Raw genomic sequence first — 21,023 nt, forward strand, 5'->3', positions numbered from 1 at the left:
GGGTCTCTCATTACCACGCAGTCTGTGAGTGTTCCCCATTGTTCAAAACGGCTCCTCAGACTCTCATCAGTTGTTTCAAAGCTCAGCCCTCCGATGAAGAGCTTCCGTAGCTGTTCGGGCTCCTTGGGAGACTCTGACTTAGACATGACGGCAGTCGGAAGAGAGCCTGATGATGCTTCCTTCGCGGTGTCCACCAGCAGAAAGCCTAAATTTTTCCTTGATAGTGTAGTTCAAGATATGTGCACACAAGGATATTCACTGTAAGTTTATCTGTAATGACAATTTTTAAATGATCTAGATGTTCATCAATGTGAAAATGAATGGTAAGTCATGGTATTTCCATGAACTAGAATACTGTGCAATTATTTTTAAAATAAGATTTATATTACTGACTTGAAAAACAATCCAACTTTTACTGAACAAAGAATATGTATCTAGTCTATTAGTGTGTTGCTTAAAAGCTTCTGTGCATAGACATGTGCACAAATGTTCGCATGCATTCTTATGCAAGCATCAGAGTGCACACGTGGAAGAAGCCAGGTGTGGGGGCGAATGCCTGTCATCCCAGCACTCTGTGAAGTTGAGGCAGGAGAATCACAAGTCTGAGCCCAGCCTGAGTAATTTTGGAACTTACCAAGACCCTGGCTCAGACTATAAAGAGTGGCTAGGGATGTAGCGCAGGACAAAGGCCCTAGAGTTCAATTCACAGTACTACCAAAAAAAAAAAAAAGACTAGGAGAAAATAAAATACTCCAAACTGTACAAAGATAGCTATCTCTGTGTCACAGAAAGGACAGGAAGAAGGAAAATTTTCACTCTTCATGAATTTGTATGTGGAGTTTATTGTATGAAAGGAATTTGCATCCTGCAGTGCAGAATCAGCTAGGAAAGTAAATTCACCCAAATAGCACCATGCAGAGGTCACCACGGGTGACATGTCCATGACCTTCTCATTGGAATACAGACCATACATACCTCCCTTTATATTCTTACCTCCCCACCCCACTAGCCAGTCCTTGTCAGTGTCTTTTGCTGGCTTCCTCTCCCCACCTAACTTCATCTGTCCCAGGCCCAGCCCTCTGTCACAAGTGTCTGTCTCAAGTAGCTGGTTAGGCATGTGACAGCTCCACTCAGATGCTGACCTTGCATGGAGCATATGCCCCAAACCAAGCTGGTAACATCTGTCCTACCTCCTTAAATGACACAAAATGCTCCTGCCCACCTGTTCTTCATCCTGCCTTTCTCTGTCTACCACCTCCAACCCATCACCATTGTATTAATGGTGGCGTCCAACATACACACACACACACACACACACACACACACACACACACTCCCTTTACCCTGGTGAGGGCAAGTGGAATAAAATCCAAACTCACCCCAGGGGCCCATGGGGCCTGGTGCTTCATCCTAGCCAGCTCTGGCCTTGCTCCTTGCAGGCCCCACACCATGTTCCTAGCACAGACCAGGTGCCTGTGGCCTCAGCACGCCACCTTGCCCTTCATGCCAGTGCTCTTCTCCAGCCCTCCCCTGCTGCTGGTTCCAGCTGTGTGTGGAGTTCAGCTCAAAGTCACTTCCTTAGATGGGTTTTATTTGGCTTCTACACCAGGAGCCTTTCGGCACAGATGGTTTTCCTCCTCACCACTCGGCATCACCATGAGTTCTCATCCATCTGCCTTGCTCACTGTCCACCTATCCTACTAGTACGCATGCATGTGGGCAGGAGCCAGGTGAGAATCAACCCCACCCCAGCACCTATGGGAACACAGCTGGCCCTCCTTACCCAGAGCCCTGCACCCACAGGTTCAGTCATCCATGGTTGAAAATATTTGGGAAAAAAATTAATTTGTATGAACCATGCAGAGTCTTTGTTCTTGCCATTATTCCCTAAACAATACTGTATGACCATTATTTACATAGCACTTACAGCATCCACACACACAACATCTACATTTGATGTGACACTGATGGGACTGGTACAGAGTCCCTATATTCATACGCAAATGCTATATGCAAATACATTATGTAAAACTTGAGCATCTCAGGCATTTCAGAATCTGCAGCGGGGTCCTGTAGAGAAGAACCCATTCCTTGCAGATACAGAGGGGTGACCCTGGATAACACCCAACAGACTCAACAGTTTGGGTGAAAGACCAAATGAATCCTCATATGAGACATACACATTTCCCACAAGTGGGATCATATTGTATATGCTGCTTTGTATAAGCTTTTGCTTTTGACTGTTAAACCTCGTCTCAGCTCAGTCAACACAGAGTCATTCTTTTTAGTGTCTAAGTGGCACATCACATCGATGGGAACTAGCTGGGCATCAGGGCACTGGACAATGTCTCCTTATTCCTATCAGGTTTGTAATATAGATCACTGTCAAGATCTTGGCCTACATCCAGTTTCACCTTTAAAATAGTTTTCCTGGATTTGGAAATATTGGGCAAAAAAAAAAAAAAAATCACAATGGACACTGATGTAGTTTAAACAGAAAGAGAAAGAGAGAGAGACGGACAGACAGACAAAGACACGGGGTGGACACTTATCCAGTTCATTTACTCTCAAGTTAAAATAAGACAAGACAGTTTTTAGAAATAACAAGTACACTCTGTAAGGTAAACGGAATTGCACTCTTATAAAGTTGTATTTGGATATGGCCTACTTAGGAAGCCAAGAATCAGACTTACAAACTGCAGGAAATCTCCAGGCTGTTAACTGCGTGAAAAACCCCATTGTTAACTGCCGTGGGAATGAACAAAATAATATTCAAAGAATCCAAATGGGCCGGAGAGCTGTTGTCCTTAAAGAGAACTCCCCCAGAACAGACTGCCTGGTGGTTGCTCGGCATAGTCCACACTTGCTTGCCTTAGGGGCCTCCAAAGACAAGCAGGAAGTTCATGCACGCGGGACTCAGCGCTTGGAGTATCTACCCCAGTCTACTTTCCCACAGTCACACACTCCCGCCCCTACAACTCAGGCCGCGGGCAACAGAGAAACAGACCCAGCCTCTTCTAGGGAAAAAAATACCTTCTTACCTCCCTCTTCTAACTATGACCTGGCTACTTCTGAGGGCGCCTTTGCCCTGGACACCCTGTCTCCACGATCGTTTACTGCTATCTCCATAGGCTGAACACCCTTAACATAAAGCTTAATTTGCATATCAATTCAGATTTTCAGTCTTTTAATTAACGATCCCCAATGAATAAAGTACATATAAAGATTGCAAACATCTGAAAACCTAAACTCTGCAGCATTTCTGGTCCTAAGCATGTCCGATAAGGACTTGCCAAGCTATACTTCCCGCCGCGTGGATGGGTAGCCTTCTCCTGGATCCCCACTGCCACATGCTCCATTTCGCATGGACACCTCCAAGACATCCCCACTACCCACCTGCATCACACTCCACCTGCCCACCCCGTCTCAAGTTAGCCTCAGCAATAATAATGACATCATCACAAAGCGTCCATGTTCACGCTCTGGCCTCTTGGTCCAATGTATCACTTCTTCCAGCATTTTCTCCAACTGCACCACACTTTGTCTCCCCAGACCACATCACCATCATAGACTTCTGGATTTTCAATGTCCCACTTTCTGATTTCCTGCTGCCCTGGTCTTCAGGCTCCCTCTACAGTTTTCCCCCAAGACCTCAGTCCCCTGACTTCCTTATGACACCAGGGGATTCGCCTTCAGCTCCTCCCACCCAGTCTGCCTACTAAGGCCCGTTATTCTACCAGCTCCAGACCACACCTCATGTCTTGTGCTTAGGTTTCCTCTGGATTCTGTCAAAAACACATGTTTACCTGAAGCCCTTGACTTTCTCTATGGCTGCACATGCGCAGAACTGTGCTCTAGGCAAATTATGAATGGAAGCGGATCATTTAATATTACAAACCATGAAAGAATGCCAGGGCAAGCTGATATTAGATTTGGCACTGTGCTAAAATAGGAAGAACAGAAATCTTGTTTTGTTAATGACTTTTAAATGCTTTTTTCATTAAGTTCAATGTAACCAACGGACACTTGGAGACATTGCATCCATTCCAGACCCAGTTTTCCAAGTTTTATCGTTGATTAGTTGACTTTTAATTACAAAAGATATAGAGTTTTTACACATGCTTGTTCTGAATTTACTGAAATATGTTAGTGGTTAATCTGTTAATATTATTATGAAATAGGTTAAAATATTAAGTCATCTTTGTCCGCATTACACATGCTTACTTCAACTAATTTACCTTTTCATTATGCAAACATGCAGCACTGCTAATGTTTGGTAAGTCTTTGGCATTTCTATATTTATGTTAATTTTTGAAAATGATCTATAATTTTGTTCTCATGATCATCTTTGTCCCATTTTTGGCTCAAGTTCACGGACATTTCTTAAAATCAATTGGGAAGTTTTCCTTACTGCCTTGAACTCTTTTGTATGAAGATTATGTACTCCATTTAAGTTTGAGAAAATGTTTATGAAAACCTCAAGATCTGATTAAATCAAGGATGGATTTTTAAACATTTATTTCTTTAATAATCACTAAGTTTTGGAAATTTTCTAATTTACTGACATCTTGCCTTTCTTTATATAGTTTTATTATATTTTAGATCTCTGGGAGCACATTACTGGTACATTTTATTCCTAAATTTCAGCTGTGTCTTTTCTAGCTTATTCTCTGGATCTGTCAGATGAGAAATGTACGTGCTATATTAATCATTTCAATGAACTGTGTTAGGATTTCACTAATCCTCTCTATGGTTTTCTTGATTTTTATTTACTTCAGATTTTAAACTTGTTACTCACTTCTAGTTGCTTTGGACTTCTATACTGGTCTTTTTGCTAATGTTTCTGAATAATGTCTTAAATGATTTTCCCCCTCTGCTTCAACTTATACATTAGAATCAACTTTCAATTATATATATTTAAAAAGCTGTTGCATCTTTGAGAGTGGTGGCCTGAATTCCTGCATTAATTTAGGGAGACTTAACATTCTTATGTTGTCAAGACTGCATTTATGAGGCCTTGATTTCAGTGATGCTGAGCCAAGTTTGTATTAAATAATATGCTAGCTTTTGGACTAAGATTTATCATATAACAGAATACCTAGTCACTGCTCTTTTAACTTTATAAAAATCCTAAGACAAAAGACTTTTTCAAAATATTTTTGAAATATATAGCATCAACTATAATGGCTTTGCTGCCTTGATTAATTAGTAACTAAGTTGCTGACCAGGGCAGATCCAAGAGGGCTGGACACAGGTTCCCTGCATGGGACACAGCCACAGAGAAAAAGTGGAGTACAAAGCAGGACCTTACCCTGAGCACAATAATTAAAGTCAGCAAGGAATGGATGGGAATTTTAAACAGCACCCAGGGGCAGAAAAGCAACACAGAGAAAAGAACAAAGCAAAGGGCAGCTTCAACCCTGGGCATGAGGAGTGTGGGTGCGGAGGGGACTGACTCACACTCCCAAGAAAGGGTGGATGGGAAATAACCAGCCACTCCACCTTAGCAGCATCCTAAATGCGCAGCAGCCTACCGCAGGCTTCCTCCCAGCCTGGGGAGCTGACAAGAGCAAGTGCTCTATTTCAAAGAAGCAGGCTTTTCCCAGGAGCCACCACCAGTCACCCACCTGGTGGCTGCCCTCACCACCACCACTAGTCTGTATCCTGCCTGGGGCCACCAGCTGGGGAACCATTGCACCAAAAGGACACCTGCACTGCATGTTCATGGCAGGACTATTGGCTATAGCTGAAATACTAAATTGATCTAGCTACCCTTGATGGATGAACACACACACACACACGAATGTTATCTAGCTATAAAAAAATATTGAAGTCCACCACCCTGACACCATGAGAAGCCTTGTACCTGTGTGTACCTCACACAATAGAGGGCAGCACCCTTAGTGTCCGGAAGCTCCAGGACCCGTCTGCCTGAGCCACCAACCCTGAGTCCCACCCAAGCTTGCCCTGTGGGGAAGGTCTTGATCCCTGACCCTGTGCCTGTCTGCAGGTTCTGGGAAGACTCACGTCCTACAGCTTGAGGTGCACAGCTAGAACTACAGCTATCATATGACCCAGGATCTCAGTATGGGGTCTGTTCTGGAGGGGGAACCATCACACCAAAAGGACACCTGCACTGCATGTTCATGGCAGGACTATTGGCTATAGCTGAAATACTAAATTGATCTAGCTACCCTTGATGGATGAAAACACACACACACACACACACACACACACACACAGGAATGTTATCTAGCTATAAAAAAATATTGAAGTCCATCCACTTGCAATGACATGGATAGAAGTTAAAATTATTGTGTTAAGTAAAATTATGTCAGAAAGACAAATACTACATGTTCTCATTCATTTAACAAGAAAAGCCCATCTCCTGGAACAGAACGGTCTTCACTAAAGCCTTGGGAGGGCAATGTGGGGGGAAGCAATTAAATAAGGGGTACTACCATGGTTGGTGTCTACATGTCCCCCCAAAGCTTTATGTAATCCCACAGCTACATGCTGCCCCCGGACTGGGCCGCCTGCATGCAATATGAGGGTGGGAAAGACCCTTGCTCTCGGCTGCTCCTCCCTTTCTGCACTTGCTGTTTTGCTGTGTCTATGCACCCACACACACACCATGAACCGCTGCCCTCTGCCGTGTGCCACGCTGCCTTGGAGCCAGCCGAGCCTGCACTGAGACCTCCACAACCTGTGAACTAAAGACACCTTTCCTTCCTTAATTCTGGGAGTCAGGTATTTGCCTCAGCAATGAGAAAAATAGCCAAGATAGGGACCAAACACAGAGAACAGAGATTAGTTCTTTTTTTCTGTTGCTCAGAAAATGTTAAAACATTCTATGATATGTTTTGAATGATTAGAAAAAAGAAATTCCAAGCAAATGAAAATGCTTAACATTTGAAACAATGGAAATGCTTATTAGCCAGATTTTATCTTTATTTTATATTATATATATATATAATTGAATTCCATTATGTACCCCATAAATATGTACCCATATTATATCTGCATACAATATTTTTTATTTTAAAAGGTAATATTACATTAGATTACTACCATCAACCCATCCTTTTATTCCTTTAGTAAACTGTTAAATGCTACTCACCAGTGTCTTAGGTTTTGACTTAAGTGAAATTGTTCTGTGCTTCACTGTGTAATTTTTGTTGGACTTGGGTGTGCAAACACTAGGTTCATTAAAAAAAATTAGGAAATGCTTGTTCATGAATGTGCTGGAATAGTTTTACCAGCACTAAAATTATCCTTCTTCCAAGGCCTAGAGAGTTCTGTGACCAGCCATACACAATGGCTTCTTTGACAACTTGTTACACTTCCTTTATGAATAATCTGGTTTCCCACCCATTTTGTTACACTGTGTTTTCCTGGAAAATGGTGTCTTTTCCACAAGTTCTTATCAAAACTTGGATGATGTGCAAGTTAGAATGTTAACAAGCTCTGTTTTCTCTTGACCTCCCTATCCTCCCTCTCCGAGCCTTCTCTTTCCCACGTTGGCAACGCCGCGCAGCTACTGACCAAGCACAGAAAACTCGGTGTGATGTTTATTTCTCCTCCTTTACCTATTGCTGTCATGATCAGGAATCCATTAATCAGAGCTTCAGGATTTAGTATTGGAATCTCTCCATTCCCACCGCACCCTTGTCTCCAGCTTATCACGGCCACCTTGGTCCTCAAAAGAACTATGTTGGACTTCTGCTCCTCACTCTGCCAAACAATGTTCCACAGAGCAGCCACAATGAGTGTCTTAAAGATCAGTTGCATGACCTTCACCCCAGTGCCTCTGCACAGAATCCAGGCACATTCTCCGTGACCCTCAGCAGTGTAAAATTCAAAACTGCTGCCCACAGCCAACGAGGCCACACTGAGCCTACCACACTGCTAACCTCATCAGTTGCCTGTCCCCTTTGCATTCACTGTTGCTCAAGTAGATCATGCTCTTATCTGTCTCCCTTTCTTTGCAATTTTCACTTTTAAAGTCCAATTCTTTCTTATCCTCAAAAGCTCATTTTTAATATCACTTCCTTAGAGACCTTTGGTGGTCACCTTACCTTAAGTTGATACTGCCTGCCGTTGCTCCCAACCAATGGAGAGAACTAGAATTCCCCAAAGAATTCAGTAAACTTGTGGTTATTTTGCTTACTTTTCTCTGACTTCTCAAGGAATTTTTTCTTTTTTAAATGAATTTAGGACCGGGTGTACAGGGTCTCACTACGTAGATCGGATTCATAGTGATTCTCCTGTTTTCAGCCTCCCACACACTAGGATTACAGGCATGTGCCACTATGCCCAGTCTCAATCACAGTCTCGGGGCACCCTAGGGGAGGGGCCTGCATAGCACGCTGGGAATCGAACCCTGGCCTCTGCACTCCGCCTAAGCAGGCACTTTAGTCCACTGAGCTATCTGGCTGACCCTCTCAAGGAATTTTTTATGGTGTTTTTGTTTTTGTTGTTGTTTTGGTTTAGGCTTTTTTGGCAGAATCAGGGATTGAACTCAGGCCCTTGCGCTTGCCAGGCAAGCACTTATTCTACTGAGCCATCTCCCTGGCCCCGGAATGTTTTTAAGTGGTAACAGAAACACATCTGTGTGTTAACCACCGAATCTCCATGTTTAGTACAGGGTTTGGTGGTGCGCAGCACTTAATTATGAAGAATGAACGCACAAATGAAAGAAGGAAGGATGGACAGACTCACTCAAGCTAAAAGGGATACCTGCTGGGGAGGGAGGAAGTTCAGCGACAGAAATGTAGTATGGACGGAGTGTTTGAGTACTTTTGGTGCCTTATTCCTCCCATCAAAATTCACATTCACTGAACAACGTAAATGTTGGTACCTACCTGCAGGATGCAGCAGCAAAACCAAACTTTGACTCTCCTTAGGAAGGCTGAATTGGGTTAAGCCTGGAAGAAATTGATTCATCTCTTTTAATTATATTCCTATTAGGCTTTTAAAAACAAAGCCGTGCTTCTATGCACATAGCTGTAACACAGTTTCTCAGCAGGTCTTCACCTGATAATGAATGAGGAAGGACCCTGCCAGCTTGCGTTATCACCATGAGATCAATATCTGAGTCTCAGACATTGTCTCGGTTAGTGCGACCAGCTCGCAAAATTCGCGAGTATTTTATGACTATCATTTAAAGCACTGAGCCCCCAATCCTTTGCAGCTCTAAGCTAGAGGCTGATTTAGTCAGAGGGCATGATTTTATTTTCCTAAAAAAAAAAAGTAAATCCATCTCTAAGATGAAAGTATGACAGAGGACAGATGCTAGCAATGGGTGTGAGCTTTTCTAAGTTTTTTTCTAAGGTGGTGTTGTTGTTGTTACAGGGTCTTACTATGCAGCTTCAACTCATAGTGATCCTCCTGTCTCAGCCTCTCCAGTGCTGGGATTACAGGCATGTGCCACCACGCCTGGTTTTGATGGCTGACACAGCATGCAGAACCAGGGATTGAACTCGGGTCCTTGTACTCATCAGGCAGGCACTTAGACCACTGGGCTATCTCCCCAGCCCCAACAGGTATGTGATCCTGACTGAGTAAATTAACCTTTCTACACATCTCACAGCGCCATGTCAGACTGAGCTCCCAGCCCAGAGCCTGGTGCCCAGTAAGCACTTACTGTAAACTTAAAGAGCTATAATTACCCCTTGTCTGCAAGCCAAAGAGCTATTTTCTTAGGTCTTTGGAAGAGAAGAGAATAAAAGCAAAATTACAGAAAAGTAGACTTGGAAGAGGGAGTATGGAGATATTTTGATTTTGCTCCAAGCACTATTACTAAAGGGAGATAAATGTAAATAGTAATTAATATCTAACAACATTAATTGAAGACAGTTGCCTGACATTTGGGATCTGGTGAAGATAAATGTAGACTAGGGGATAGTATCTTCTCTAATGCAGTACTGCTTTATTACAGCAGTCTCAAAGTACTGTCTAGGAACTCCCTAAGTAACCAAAAGTTCTGTGAGGTCAAAACTATTTTGATGATAATGGGAATGATATTCACTTTCTTCGTTCTTACTCATTCACAAATACAAAGTGAAATTTCCCAGAGGCAACGTCACCCACAATTAATTACATTCAAAAGCAGATATGAGAATCCAGCTGTCTTCTATTAATCCAGATACTAAAAATTTGCAAACAAAACAATGCTACTCTTTCACTTAGTCTGTTTTTTAAGTCTAGTTATGTTTATAAAAATTCATTTCAATATGTAAGATCATATATTAATATGGAAAATAGTCACAGATATAACCCATACAAGCAAAGGCTCTTGGGAACACTCAGTGAATAAGTATGTAAAGAAGGCCTGATTCCAAGTAGTATAAGGATAGCGCACAACCAACCAGCGCCATTGCAAAGACATCTTAAAATGATTTTCACCTTTGACCATGTATAGTGCTATGAAGGAGGAGATGTGTGTTAAAGGACTTAAATAGTGGTCTTTACAGTCATTGTTGTCACTGCGTTTGTTGGGATAAACAGTAGGATGGACAACAATGTTGGCTTTTGTTTTATTGTTTTGAGACAGAGTCGTGCTATAGGGCCAAGCTGGTGCTGAACTCATGATCTACCAGCATCCACTTCCCAAATGCTATGATTACAGGTGTGCACCACTGCACCTGACTTGGGTAACAAATTCTGAAAGTTTTTTGCATTGAAAAATATAGCATCCACAGAATATTATCTGTCCTTCTGCAAGAGCCCTGGGTGGAAAAGCAAGGACAGAAGCCCCAAGGGATGCAGTGGCAGCGCCTTGTCACCCCACTGCTGTGCCACTGCTGCCACCCCTATGCCCACCTCTGCCTGAGCTTGAGAGCTCTGAGGACCCTGCCAGCCCCTCTGAGCCCCAGGACACTTGAGTGGTGGGATATGCAAGGATGAGAAGATGCCCCAAGGAGGCTGGCTGGAGAGTGACGGCCGTCCCTAAGAGCCAGCTAAGACTCAGCCTGTAGTCACCAGCGCCACCCTGGCCCTGGCCCCAGCCCCAGCCCTGGCTGCAGAAAAGTACAAACACTAAGGAGAAGGAGAATGCAAAGACATTGTTTCATCCTCCATTCCAAGGCCAAAGAGAGAGGAGGCTGTGGACAGCCGGATGTCCATGACCCAGAGAGTTAGCTGACTTCACTGCAAAGCAAGCCAACAAAAATAAAGGCAGCTGTTGTCTCCTCTTCTTATGGGTAGGGCTCTGACAAAGATTCCCAGTTGACTGAAATAAAAAATATCATTTTCTTTCACTTAAAAAAAAAGAAAGAATATTATCTGTCCTTGAACTATCTGTCTTGGATTTCCATGAAAGAAATCCAATTGCTTCTCAAATGATATGTACAAGTGTAGCCACTACATGCCTGCACAGTGATTCCTTCTGAACACTAGAATTTCTCCCAAGACAAAAGTAGTGGCCAGGGAGATGGCTCAGTGGAATAAGTGCTTTCCTGGCAAGCGCAAGGGCCTGAGTTCAATCCCTGGTTCTGCCAAAAAAAAAAGATGATCAAAAGTAGAGGAGCAAAGGATGCAGTTCTTTCATTATAAGAACTCCTCCCTCCCTCTCTGCTCTCCAAAAGATGAAACGACACGCAAATGTGGAGCAGCAGCAGTTCAAGATGTGCTAATTACCCTCAGAACAGCACGTATCAGGGTGAACACAGTTTTCTGTTTAAAAAAAAAAAAACATTTAACAGGTATACAATCATATTATATAAAAATATAAGGAAGTCTATCAATGAAGTAAAATACATGTTTAGTACATCAATTACTTAGGTAAAAAACTACTTTTCTGAAAATATCATTTAATTTTTAAAATGCTGATTAAAATAAAACTATTTGGGTCCAAAACATAGAAACTCAGATAATTCTATTATGCTTTTCAAAATGTGCTCTTCTTCTCTGCTGCCATTGGCCACACCCTGTCCTCAGGGAGGTGTCATGGAAGTGGCCAGTCCAAAAAGGTGTGGCTTTCATGGCTTTCATGTGCTTTCATGCCACTTTCGTGATTCTTATGAACACCAACTGCACATACTCTAGCAAACAGGACTTCACACATCAACCAAGATTTTAAAAATACCTCTAAAAAATATACCTCAGCACGTGCAGATCACAGAATGATTTCAGATCATCAGACTGTTTTTCCCAAAATTCCTAAAATTAAACAAAAGTTCCACTTTAGTTAACACTTATTCTGCCCTTAAAAAGGTCCTTTTATATCACAGGAAGCAGGAACTTACCAGAACATCCTTCTCAAGGTATTTTAGAGCCTGAATATCTTTCTGAAGGTTGTTCAACTTCTGCAGAACCAACTCACGGAAGTCCTCCAATTTGTTCATTCTGGTAAAGGTGAAAAGCAACCAATCTCACTGGGATTATTTGGGAATGGTGAAAGACACTCCTAACTAATCCTGCTGTTTCAAGAGTGCCATGCTGTTCCCCAGATGCTTGCCTTATGAACACACAGGTGTCGCTCTGCTCATCCCTTCCTCCCTGGCCACCGCACCCAACTCTGGAAACCCAATGATGCTGCCTGCAATAGCAGCCCACAATTCTAGGTAGAGAATAAGGCAGATGGTGCCAGAGAAGAAGAGCTGAAGGGCTGGCCCTCCATTCCCTTCTCTCCTTTCTCTGTCCAGCCAAAAGCTGGCCCTGAAAGCCATGGTCAAGAATGGGTTGTGCATTGGTTTTCCACTTCCATGTTTCAGTTCCAAAATTATGACAATTCTATAAGTTGCAGTATGCTTGTATAAGGTCTTTCAGGACTGGGCCAAGCATTCAATGAAGACAAGAGCTACCACACCTTGACAACTGCAGTTCGGATGTCTAGCTCCCTCAATGGCCTGTGTATTCAAAGCCTCACTACCAGGGGGTCGTAAGACATTAGGGACCTCTAGGGGAGTAGGTTAAGTCTTTGGGGGTGTGGCCTCAAGGCAAACAATGAGATGTGAAGTCTTTGTTTTGTACTTGCTGGCTTTGAAGTGAGTGGTTTTGCTCCATCATGCATGCATGCCATGCCAGGCCAGGCCATGCCAGGCCATGCCACCAGGCCATGACCCAAAGCAATAGGATCAATGGACCTGGACTAAAACCTTCAAATCTGAATGCCAAAATAAACATTTTCTCTTCATAAAGTGATTACCTCAACTATTTGTAGTGATGATAGGAAACTCATCTACCCATTACACGGAGCACAGAGCCTGACACCTAGTGTGCATTTGCTGAATGAAGACATGCGTGGATGGAAATCCCTGTGACCTATAGCAATTTCACAAATTCAAAGTCCTTTGTAGCTTGTTGGGACAATCAAGGTATTCTACATGTTTATAAGAGTTTGAAAATTACGTTCAACCCTAACAAGATGTTTCAACTAAGCAAACTCACTCACTGCCCCTTTCTTCCCTCTTTAATTCTCTCCAATAAGAAATAATCCCTATACTCACTTTCCTTGTACCACTCAAATCTTAATCTCCAAAACATCTTTCAAGAAGGACTTCCATTGTAATTTTTCTAGATTCACTATACTCCTTACATAAATGCACCCTTCTACTCCCCTCATCTCTCTGAAAAGTGACCACTGTGGTATTTGATACATGGTCCTAAGGAGGGGAAATGTACATGCGTTTTCTTACCGAGTTATAATTAAGCATATAGCTTACCACTTTAACCAGTTTAGGGACAATTCATCAGCAGTGAGTATAGTCACAATGTGCCAAATCCATCCATTCTACTTCTGTATTTATCTACATACGCCCTGTCTTCACATGTGGATTATAAACTTCTAAGGAATATGTTGGATAACACAGTGGTAGACAATGAAGATGGTTAAGAAATACATTTACTCCAACCCTTCATCTTATGAATAAAGAACTGGAAGCACCAAAGGGCAGAAGGATGTATCAAACCTCACATCTTCTCAGACTTCACCTCCTCAGGCCCCAGCAGAGTGGTCATGTAAGAAATGTTGTTTGTGAATGATTGCACTTCCATGAATGTGCATTCAAATTCAATAATTACCTTTGCAGGTGTATCTGGTTTAAAAGTTTTAGTAGGCAGTCTGGTGCTTTCTTTGTTTTGCTTGAATAAATTGGACTCTTTCTGAACCTCAGCTAAAGTATAAAAACAAAATAACATTTGCTTTAGCCATATCTACATAATTTAGTATATGATTTATATTGAAAAGCTGCTGCTGGTATTGTATGTAACATTCATTGCAAGCATTACTGGCAAAAATCTATGATGAAGTACATTACTTTACTGAAGTAGCAGGTATTACTTCAATAAAGAACAGCAAGTGAAAACAGAAAAGCATGTTTCCATGCTATCGATACACATAGCGACCCTGTGGGCACAGTCCCATTATAAATTGACCCACACGAGTATTGCAGAAAACAAAGACTCTAGAAGTCTTGCATGTGAGTTAAATGAAGGTTGGCTTGGTCACACTAAGATGCTAGTAAACAAGTCATTATGGCTTTAAAATAAGATGAAATCAGAGGGTCCTGGATGGTTCCAAATCCCACTTTAGCCAAAGGCTCTGAGTCCAATTCCCAGTACCAAAAAAAATAATACTGCAGTGTCTCAAAACTCTGCTTCCACTTGGAAAACTTGAAGGCCATGATAATGAACAGCAGAACCCATGCCTATCTCTACCACTGTCCCAGAGTTCTGATTCCTCCACATGGTTACCTCATCTATCACTGTGACAAACATTTTTCCCAGTAGTTCAGTTGTCTAGAAATGCTACCAATGACACCACGACATGAGTTGATTTCCACACATGTGGGCACACTGTGGCAAAAGGATATGAACATATCTATCTTATAAATGCAAACCACAATCACAAAGGCTATCATGACCACAGATATCTCAACAGATATCTCAACAGATATCTCCCCAGAGACTTAGGAGCACTTCGTGTATGGACAGTCACATCAGAAAACTGGATACATTTTCATTGTTTTTATAGCTGTGTTAAGATATCACCGATAAAATAAAACAACTTACATTCAAGGGGTATATGTGATGCTGTGTTACATGTACACATTGTAAAATGATTACCACAATCAAACCAATTAATTTATCAATCACCTCACACAGTTACCTTTGCATGCGTATCTTTTGTAAGCACACAAAAGAACTGTTCTTACTATAAATTCCAAGTATACATTGGCATAAGCTGTGTCCCCATGCAGTGTGTGGGTCTCTAGAACTTATTCATCTTGCAACTGAATGTTTGCATCCTTGACCAGCGCCCGCCCATTTGCTTCATCCCTCCAGCCCTGGTCACTACCCTTCTGCTCCCTGCTTTCTTAGATTCCATGTGTAAGCGAGTTCATGCAATTTGCATGTGAATTATTGCATGTCACATGCTGTCCTCCAGCGTCATAGCTGGGTTTTCATTTTCAGAGGGCGATTACCTCACATTTCCTTTTCAGTTCTCCAGTGAAGTCTTCCAAGGCTGTGACAATGGCAGAAACATCTAGGTTATCTGGTACAGTGTCTAGGTATGGAGGAGAAATGTCAAACAACAAAAATAAAATGTTAAAAACAACTTAAAATGCTCACAGTAGTTGTGCTCCATTCACCTGCTGCGCAGATGACGGTACACTTTGTCAGAAGCACACATATGAACTACAGATGCCCTGGTGGCTGCTTGGCTGCGACCCTGAGGCCCATCCGGCACGGGCCATGATTTCAACCGTGTTCATGCAAGCCCAGCTCACATGAGAGTCCAGGCAGGCACCTGATGATTCTCCTGCCAAACCTCACTCTCTGGCAATGGCTCATTTCATGCAAACCTTCCAAGCACTTCAAATCAGAGCCACTGACTTTGTCTCTCAGGTATCTGGAGAAGTACGCTATAAGACACAATGGTTGGGCCTGTCCATGGGGGTCAACCTGGCAGAACACCTTTTGGGGGCCAGTCTTAGGAGGGTTTGTAAGAGACCTGGCTCTGTTCTACAGGACTCGTGAGCAGTGAGTCGCACGTTCCTACAAAACCCACACGAAATTAACCCATGTGGGATCCACACTGAACAGAGATCGTGTATACCAGCAGCTCCAGGATTCAAACCGAGCTATCTCGAACCGCTGCCCTCTGGTGCCTCTGATGTGCAATTTTCTCTTTTTAGAGATCTTTGCTTTATAATAATACATGGTGCTATTCATGCAGAATCACACACAGGGACATTCTAGATTATTCTCTAACTGGAATACATTATATATTTCTACTACAAAAATTTCGTTACCTATCAGCCAAAGCAGAGACTTACATTAGGAACACTTAGAACCTTAAATCTTCCAGAAAAATAGACTTAAGAGGCAGAAACCCAAATGCTAAGAGAAAGCTAGGCATGGTAGCAGACACCTGTAATCCCAGCACTCAGGAGGATGAGGCAAGAGGATCACCAAGAGTTCGAGGGCAGCCTGGGCTACATAGTAAATTCAAAGTCAACCTCAATTGCATAGTGAGATCCTGTCTCAAAAAAAGACAGAAGAAACAGAACAAAGCGCTAGGAGAGGATGATGCTTATTTTCAACTGCAATTTGTGCAATAAAGCACTTGTCTCTAAGAACAAAATGCTTAGGTTTTAGGCTTCTGCAACTACCCTGGTCTTAAAACTCATCAGGTGCCTTCTGTGACAACATATTTGTTACATTTCTACTTCAGCTGCTGGCTGGGCACGCGATTTTACCTGCCAAGCCGGGGGATGCTGGCACATCACCATCTTCCAATCTTGATTGTTTGGGCCTGGCAGAGCTCCCTTCTGCTGCATCTAATAAGCAAACACAGCACGCGGGTGACCTTGCATGCCTTCCCTTTGTGGTAAATGCATTTCTCTTGTGTTTGCCAGTTCATATCTAAGCTTGACCCCCATGGGTGGAACTCGTCCCCTGCCTGTTACTCACTGTTTGTGTGCCACTGTGTCCAGCCTAAATGTCAAAGCACTAAGACTACTGATGCTTGAAGAGGGACATGCAGGGACAGGAGCCCCTTTGGTGAGCTCAAGTACATTTAGAAACGTTCTGTTTATCAAGTTACAGACAGATGTGCTAGCCAGCTAGAGTGTTCCTAATGAAACCGTAGGAGTGGGCCCCAAAAGCACTTCCAGGACCGCAGGCTAAATGAAGAAGCACCTAGGTTTCCAGTCCTACAGGGCTTTGGAAGCCTTCAGAGGATTCCCCGAAGGCGCCCCCTGCTGGTGACAGGGAGCAGACGCGCCGCCCTGAGGGTCCTGGGCTAACAAGGTCCCCTTGGTTCCTCACCAGCTACAGTGACTTTCATATCCTCTGCTGATGGGACTCAAACACAGAACCCTATTTCAACACAGAACATCACTAAATATTTCCTATTCCAAAGTTCACTTTTACCCCAAACGTGTCCTTTCTCCAACTGGGCCCTCCCACTCTTGTCAACAGCACACCTCGGTCAACAGAACATCAGCTCCATTCCTGTTTTTGCTGCCTATTTGCTTCCATTCCATCATCAGAGCCTGAGGTTCTGCATAGGGCCCAGACCTTTCCTTCCATCCACCTGCCAATCCATGCCCCGGCCCAAGGCCATCTGCCCAGAAGATCTCCACAATTCTGAGGCACCTCCAACCATCACCTGCCGAATTTCTCTCTTGCCTGAGCTCTCGCAAGCTGGCAATCTGGGCTCCCCACTGGCTGTCAATATCGCCATGTCATGCTATTCTGTCCCTCCCTCCCTCCCTACAGCACTCTTACCCACCCCTGAGCCCAGAAGTGTGAAGTTCTGACATCGCCGCCATTCTTCACTTACCCTTTCATCACTATTGGTTTCCTTCCATAAGCCTTGGACTCTAATTTCAAAAATTCATGTAGTAAATATATTGTGTGACTCTATCTCAGCTGTACAGTGTGACTGGCAGACAGCACAGCGCGCTGTGGCCCTTCACTCTGCATCTCTGCCCTGGTCTCCCCACGGATTCCAAGCACATTCATATCCCCAGATCTATGTATCTGAGGTTCCTTCTAATGGAACTCCATATATTCGCAGTCTTGTGTCTAGCTCCCTGATACCAATTTAAACACTGCCTATACTTTTTTTGGGGGAGCCCAGCCTGCCCTGAGGGTGGGGCTGGCATAGCATGTGGTGGTGGGCATAGACCCACCATGGTCCCCTGCGCCTGCCTAAGCTTGCCCAAGCAGGGACTTTAGCCCACTGAGCTATCTTGCCGGCCCTGCCTATACATTTTTAAACTGCTTTTCCTGATCAGATTTCTTTCTTGCTCTTCAATCACAATAGAACATACTATGTACTACTTATTAAATTGTTATTTTTCCAAAGGCTTACAAGCCATAATTTGATGAATCAGAAAAAATGGAACCCACAGATGCAGAGCTGCCTGTGTGCACTACAGAAATAAAAATTAGTACCGTTAGCATTTTAGGGTCTGCCAAGGTGACTACTGGGGAAGCTGTAAATATTCTAATTTTTAGAAATAGTGGCACAGCAAAAAAATATCAGTTAGAGACTCTCAGGTGATGAAAAGGGGAAAATTTCTGTTTAAATTATACTTAATAACGACTAGTCAGTATAAAATGACAATGTATCCTACCGTATAACAAAAGGTACATTTCTCAGAAAAATCAGAAGCCAAGGCTTCAGTATCAACTTAGATTATGTTTTAACTTAGATTATTTTTAGTAGAAGAAAAACTAGAGGATGAAAAGTAAGAAAGTAATACCAATTAGGATAGAACACGTGACCCAAAAGCAGACAAAACTAAGCAGGTGATAACAGATATATACATCATGACAGGCGAATGAGGACACTCACGGACCCCAGCTGGTGCTCCACAGTAGAGCTTGCATAATTAAGATATTTCACCAGGATCACTTTCCCACCCTGAAGGATGTGGAAAAGTACCTACAATGAAAACTAAAATGAAAATCATAAATACTACCAACTGTAAGGAGTGCCTTGTAGAAGCCAGCGTCCCTTTTTGCTCACTGCATTTAGATCAGATGTGTGCCTTTCTTTGAAAGGTTTGGAAAGACATTTTCCAGGGAGCTGCATTGTTTTAAGGGTTAAAGATACCTTTAAAGTCAAAGACGTAACCTACGTAAGGCTGCATCCTTCTGCCCTTAAAGCAAATAACATTAATGTGGGAATCTGGTGTCTGAGAGCCAATTAGAGTCCAAAATATACTCTGAGCAGGGACCTCAGGTCGCTCCACTTCCGCCGTGATGAACAGCTACATTTCCTGCCTGCCTGCCCATTCTGTCCTTTCTTGGATTTTTTTCATCATCATCATTTTGGTGACAAATTTGCAGCACCAGCCCAAAGCAAGGCCTTGAATTTGGAGTTAGCACGCTCACACCTCTGTCCCCGGGTAAGTCAGATCTTGTGCTGGCACAGACAATGGTCGCATCTATGGAACAAGGAGGCCGAGTCCTGGGTGCAGGCCCTGCTCAGCAGCCCTGGAGAGTTCCTGGAACCCAGATGGCCCCCGAGGGACACGGGAACGCCACGGCGTGAGGAGCCCTTCCTTGAAGCAGTGCCGCAGGCAATACACTTCACCTGCACCAACGGGGCAGTTATCCCTTGGAAAACAGCAGCCTTCAGAGGAATCAGTGCTACGTCACTCTTCCCCTGTGAGAACACAACTTTCTCCATTTTCATCAAAAACGTTTCCCACCCAAGATGCTGCTGAGCTTGTTTCAGGTGGCGTAGTGAACATAAGTTTTCATGAACAGTCTGGTGACCAGGTTCATTTGTGAATCCAGACTCCTCATGAAAGACCATTTTAATGCTAGAACAGAGTCAGCCCTATAATTCATAGCCAAAGGTCCCCTAAGTGAACACGTTTTTTTTTTTTAATAACCTTGCTCTGCAGTGACACCTTGTGGCACAGAACGATAGCAGCCAAACTCTTCTCTGGGCAAGATTGCTGTTCTGTAACAAGAGACCTGACACAAGTCTCGATGCTTCACAATGTCATCTCCCTTGTTCATCCTGCCAATATTTATGAAATGCCGAGGCTACATCTTTTATATGTGTGAGTGCTTTTAAAATTTGTAAATTAATTGACAGTTTTCATTTGTGATTATATAAATGCTTATTCAAATACAGAATCATTCAGCAGTTTGTCCTTACATGCTAGAATTTTCTAGGTTTTTCTTTTTTCAATAATTTTATTAGGAAACAAATAGCAATGAGACAGTTTCAATTGTGATTAGTAGGACAGACTCAATAATAAATAGATCGCATATTGTTGTCTTAGTGGTTATTCATTGTACAAGATGCAGACATGATATCCTGTCCACGAACACTATTAGAACAAATCTTTCTATTCATTGAATTAAGAGAATGTAGCTGTATTTCTATTGTATTTTGAATATACAGATACAAAATGGTTATTCATTTGTATCCCTTTTTTGCTTAGTTTTGTCAGAGAAGGGTATTCCATTGTCATTTAAATATTATAGGTGCATGAATTGAGCAAAATATTCCAATATGGTCCAGTAGTCCATAATAGTAGTGGGTTTTCTGTAAGACTGGCAATAACAGAAGTTGTTGACTTGAGCCTTTTACAGCTCAGCATATTAGTATGGCTTTACTTTTTATACTTCATTTCTATACTTTTCTGCTGGATGGTTAAGACCAAAATAAAGCAGGACCTATATAACAAGAAATGTAGTTTTATATCTGATAAGGTCAGACAAATCCCCTCAGAATTTATCTGAAACCCTGTACCACACTTTGTAGATCCTTTTTCAGTGTAAGCCATGAGGATGAGTCATGGCCATTGCTTGACCCATTTGCTCTCTGTGAAAGCCTGAGAGAATGTTTTCTCTCCATATGACTCTCCTTAGGCACACTCTACATCATCGATCACTTTCCTCTTTGGCCCCATAATCTCCTTGATCAGAAAATTTGGGACACAACTGAATTACAGGATGTTACAGTACAGGTTCTCCTATGTCCTGAGTCTTCACTGACCTTGAAAGGCTAGGGCCAAAATGTTGGCTGTCCTTGCAGCCCT

General features: G+C 42.8%; 1 protein-coding gene across 1 annotated transcript in view; it reads right to left on the minus strand.

The window, feature by feature from the left end:
- Positions 1 to 21,023, minus strand: part of Sycp2l (synaptonemal complex protein 2 like) — a 76,562-nt gene that overhangs the window by 4,135 nt on the left and 51,404 nt on the right. The window contains exons 25-30 of the mRNA XM_023712124.1: positions 16,707 to 16,787; positions 15,429 to 15,499; positions 14,026 to 14,117; positions 12,249 to 12,348; positions 12,104 to 12,162; positions 8,865 to 8,927 (exon numbers count right to left, since the gene is read on the minus strand). Of these exons, the coding sequence (XP_023567892.1) occupies positions 8,903 to 8,927; positions 12,104 to 12,162; positions 12,249 to 12,348; positions 14,026 to 14,117; positions 15,429 to 15,499; positions 16,707 to 16,787 (428 nt within the window). The 3' untranslated portion in view covers positions 8,865 to 8,902. The remainder of the gene's footprint in view (positions 1 to 8,864; positions 8,928 to 12,103; positions 12,163 to 12,248; positions 12,349 to 14,025; positions 14,118 to 15,428; positions 15,500 to 16,706; positions 16,788 to 21,023) is intronic.

This window comes from Octodon degus, unplaced genomic scaffold (genome assembly GCF_000260255.1).
Source record: "Octodon degus isolate 3935 unplaced genomic scaffold, OctDeg1.0 scaffold00023, whole genome shotgun sequence".
Taxonomy (NCBI): domain Eukaryota; kingdom Metazoa; phylum Chordata; class Mammalia; order Rodentia; family Octodontidae; genus Octodon; species Octodon degus.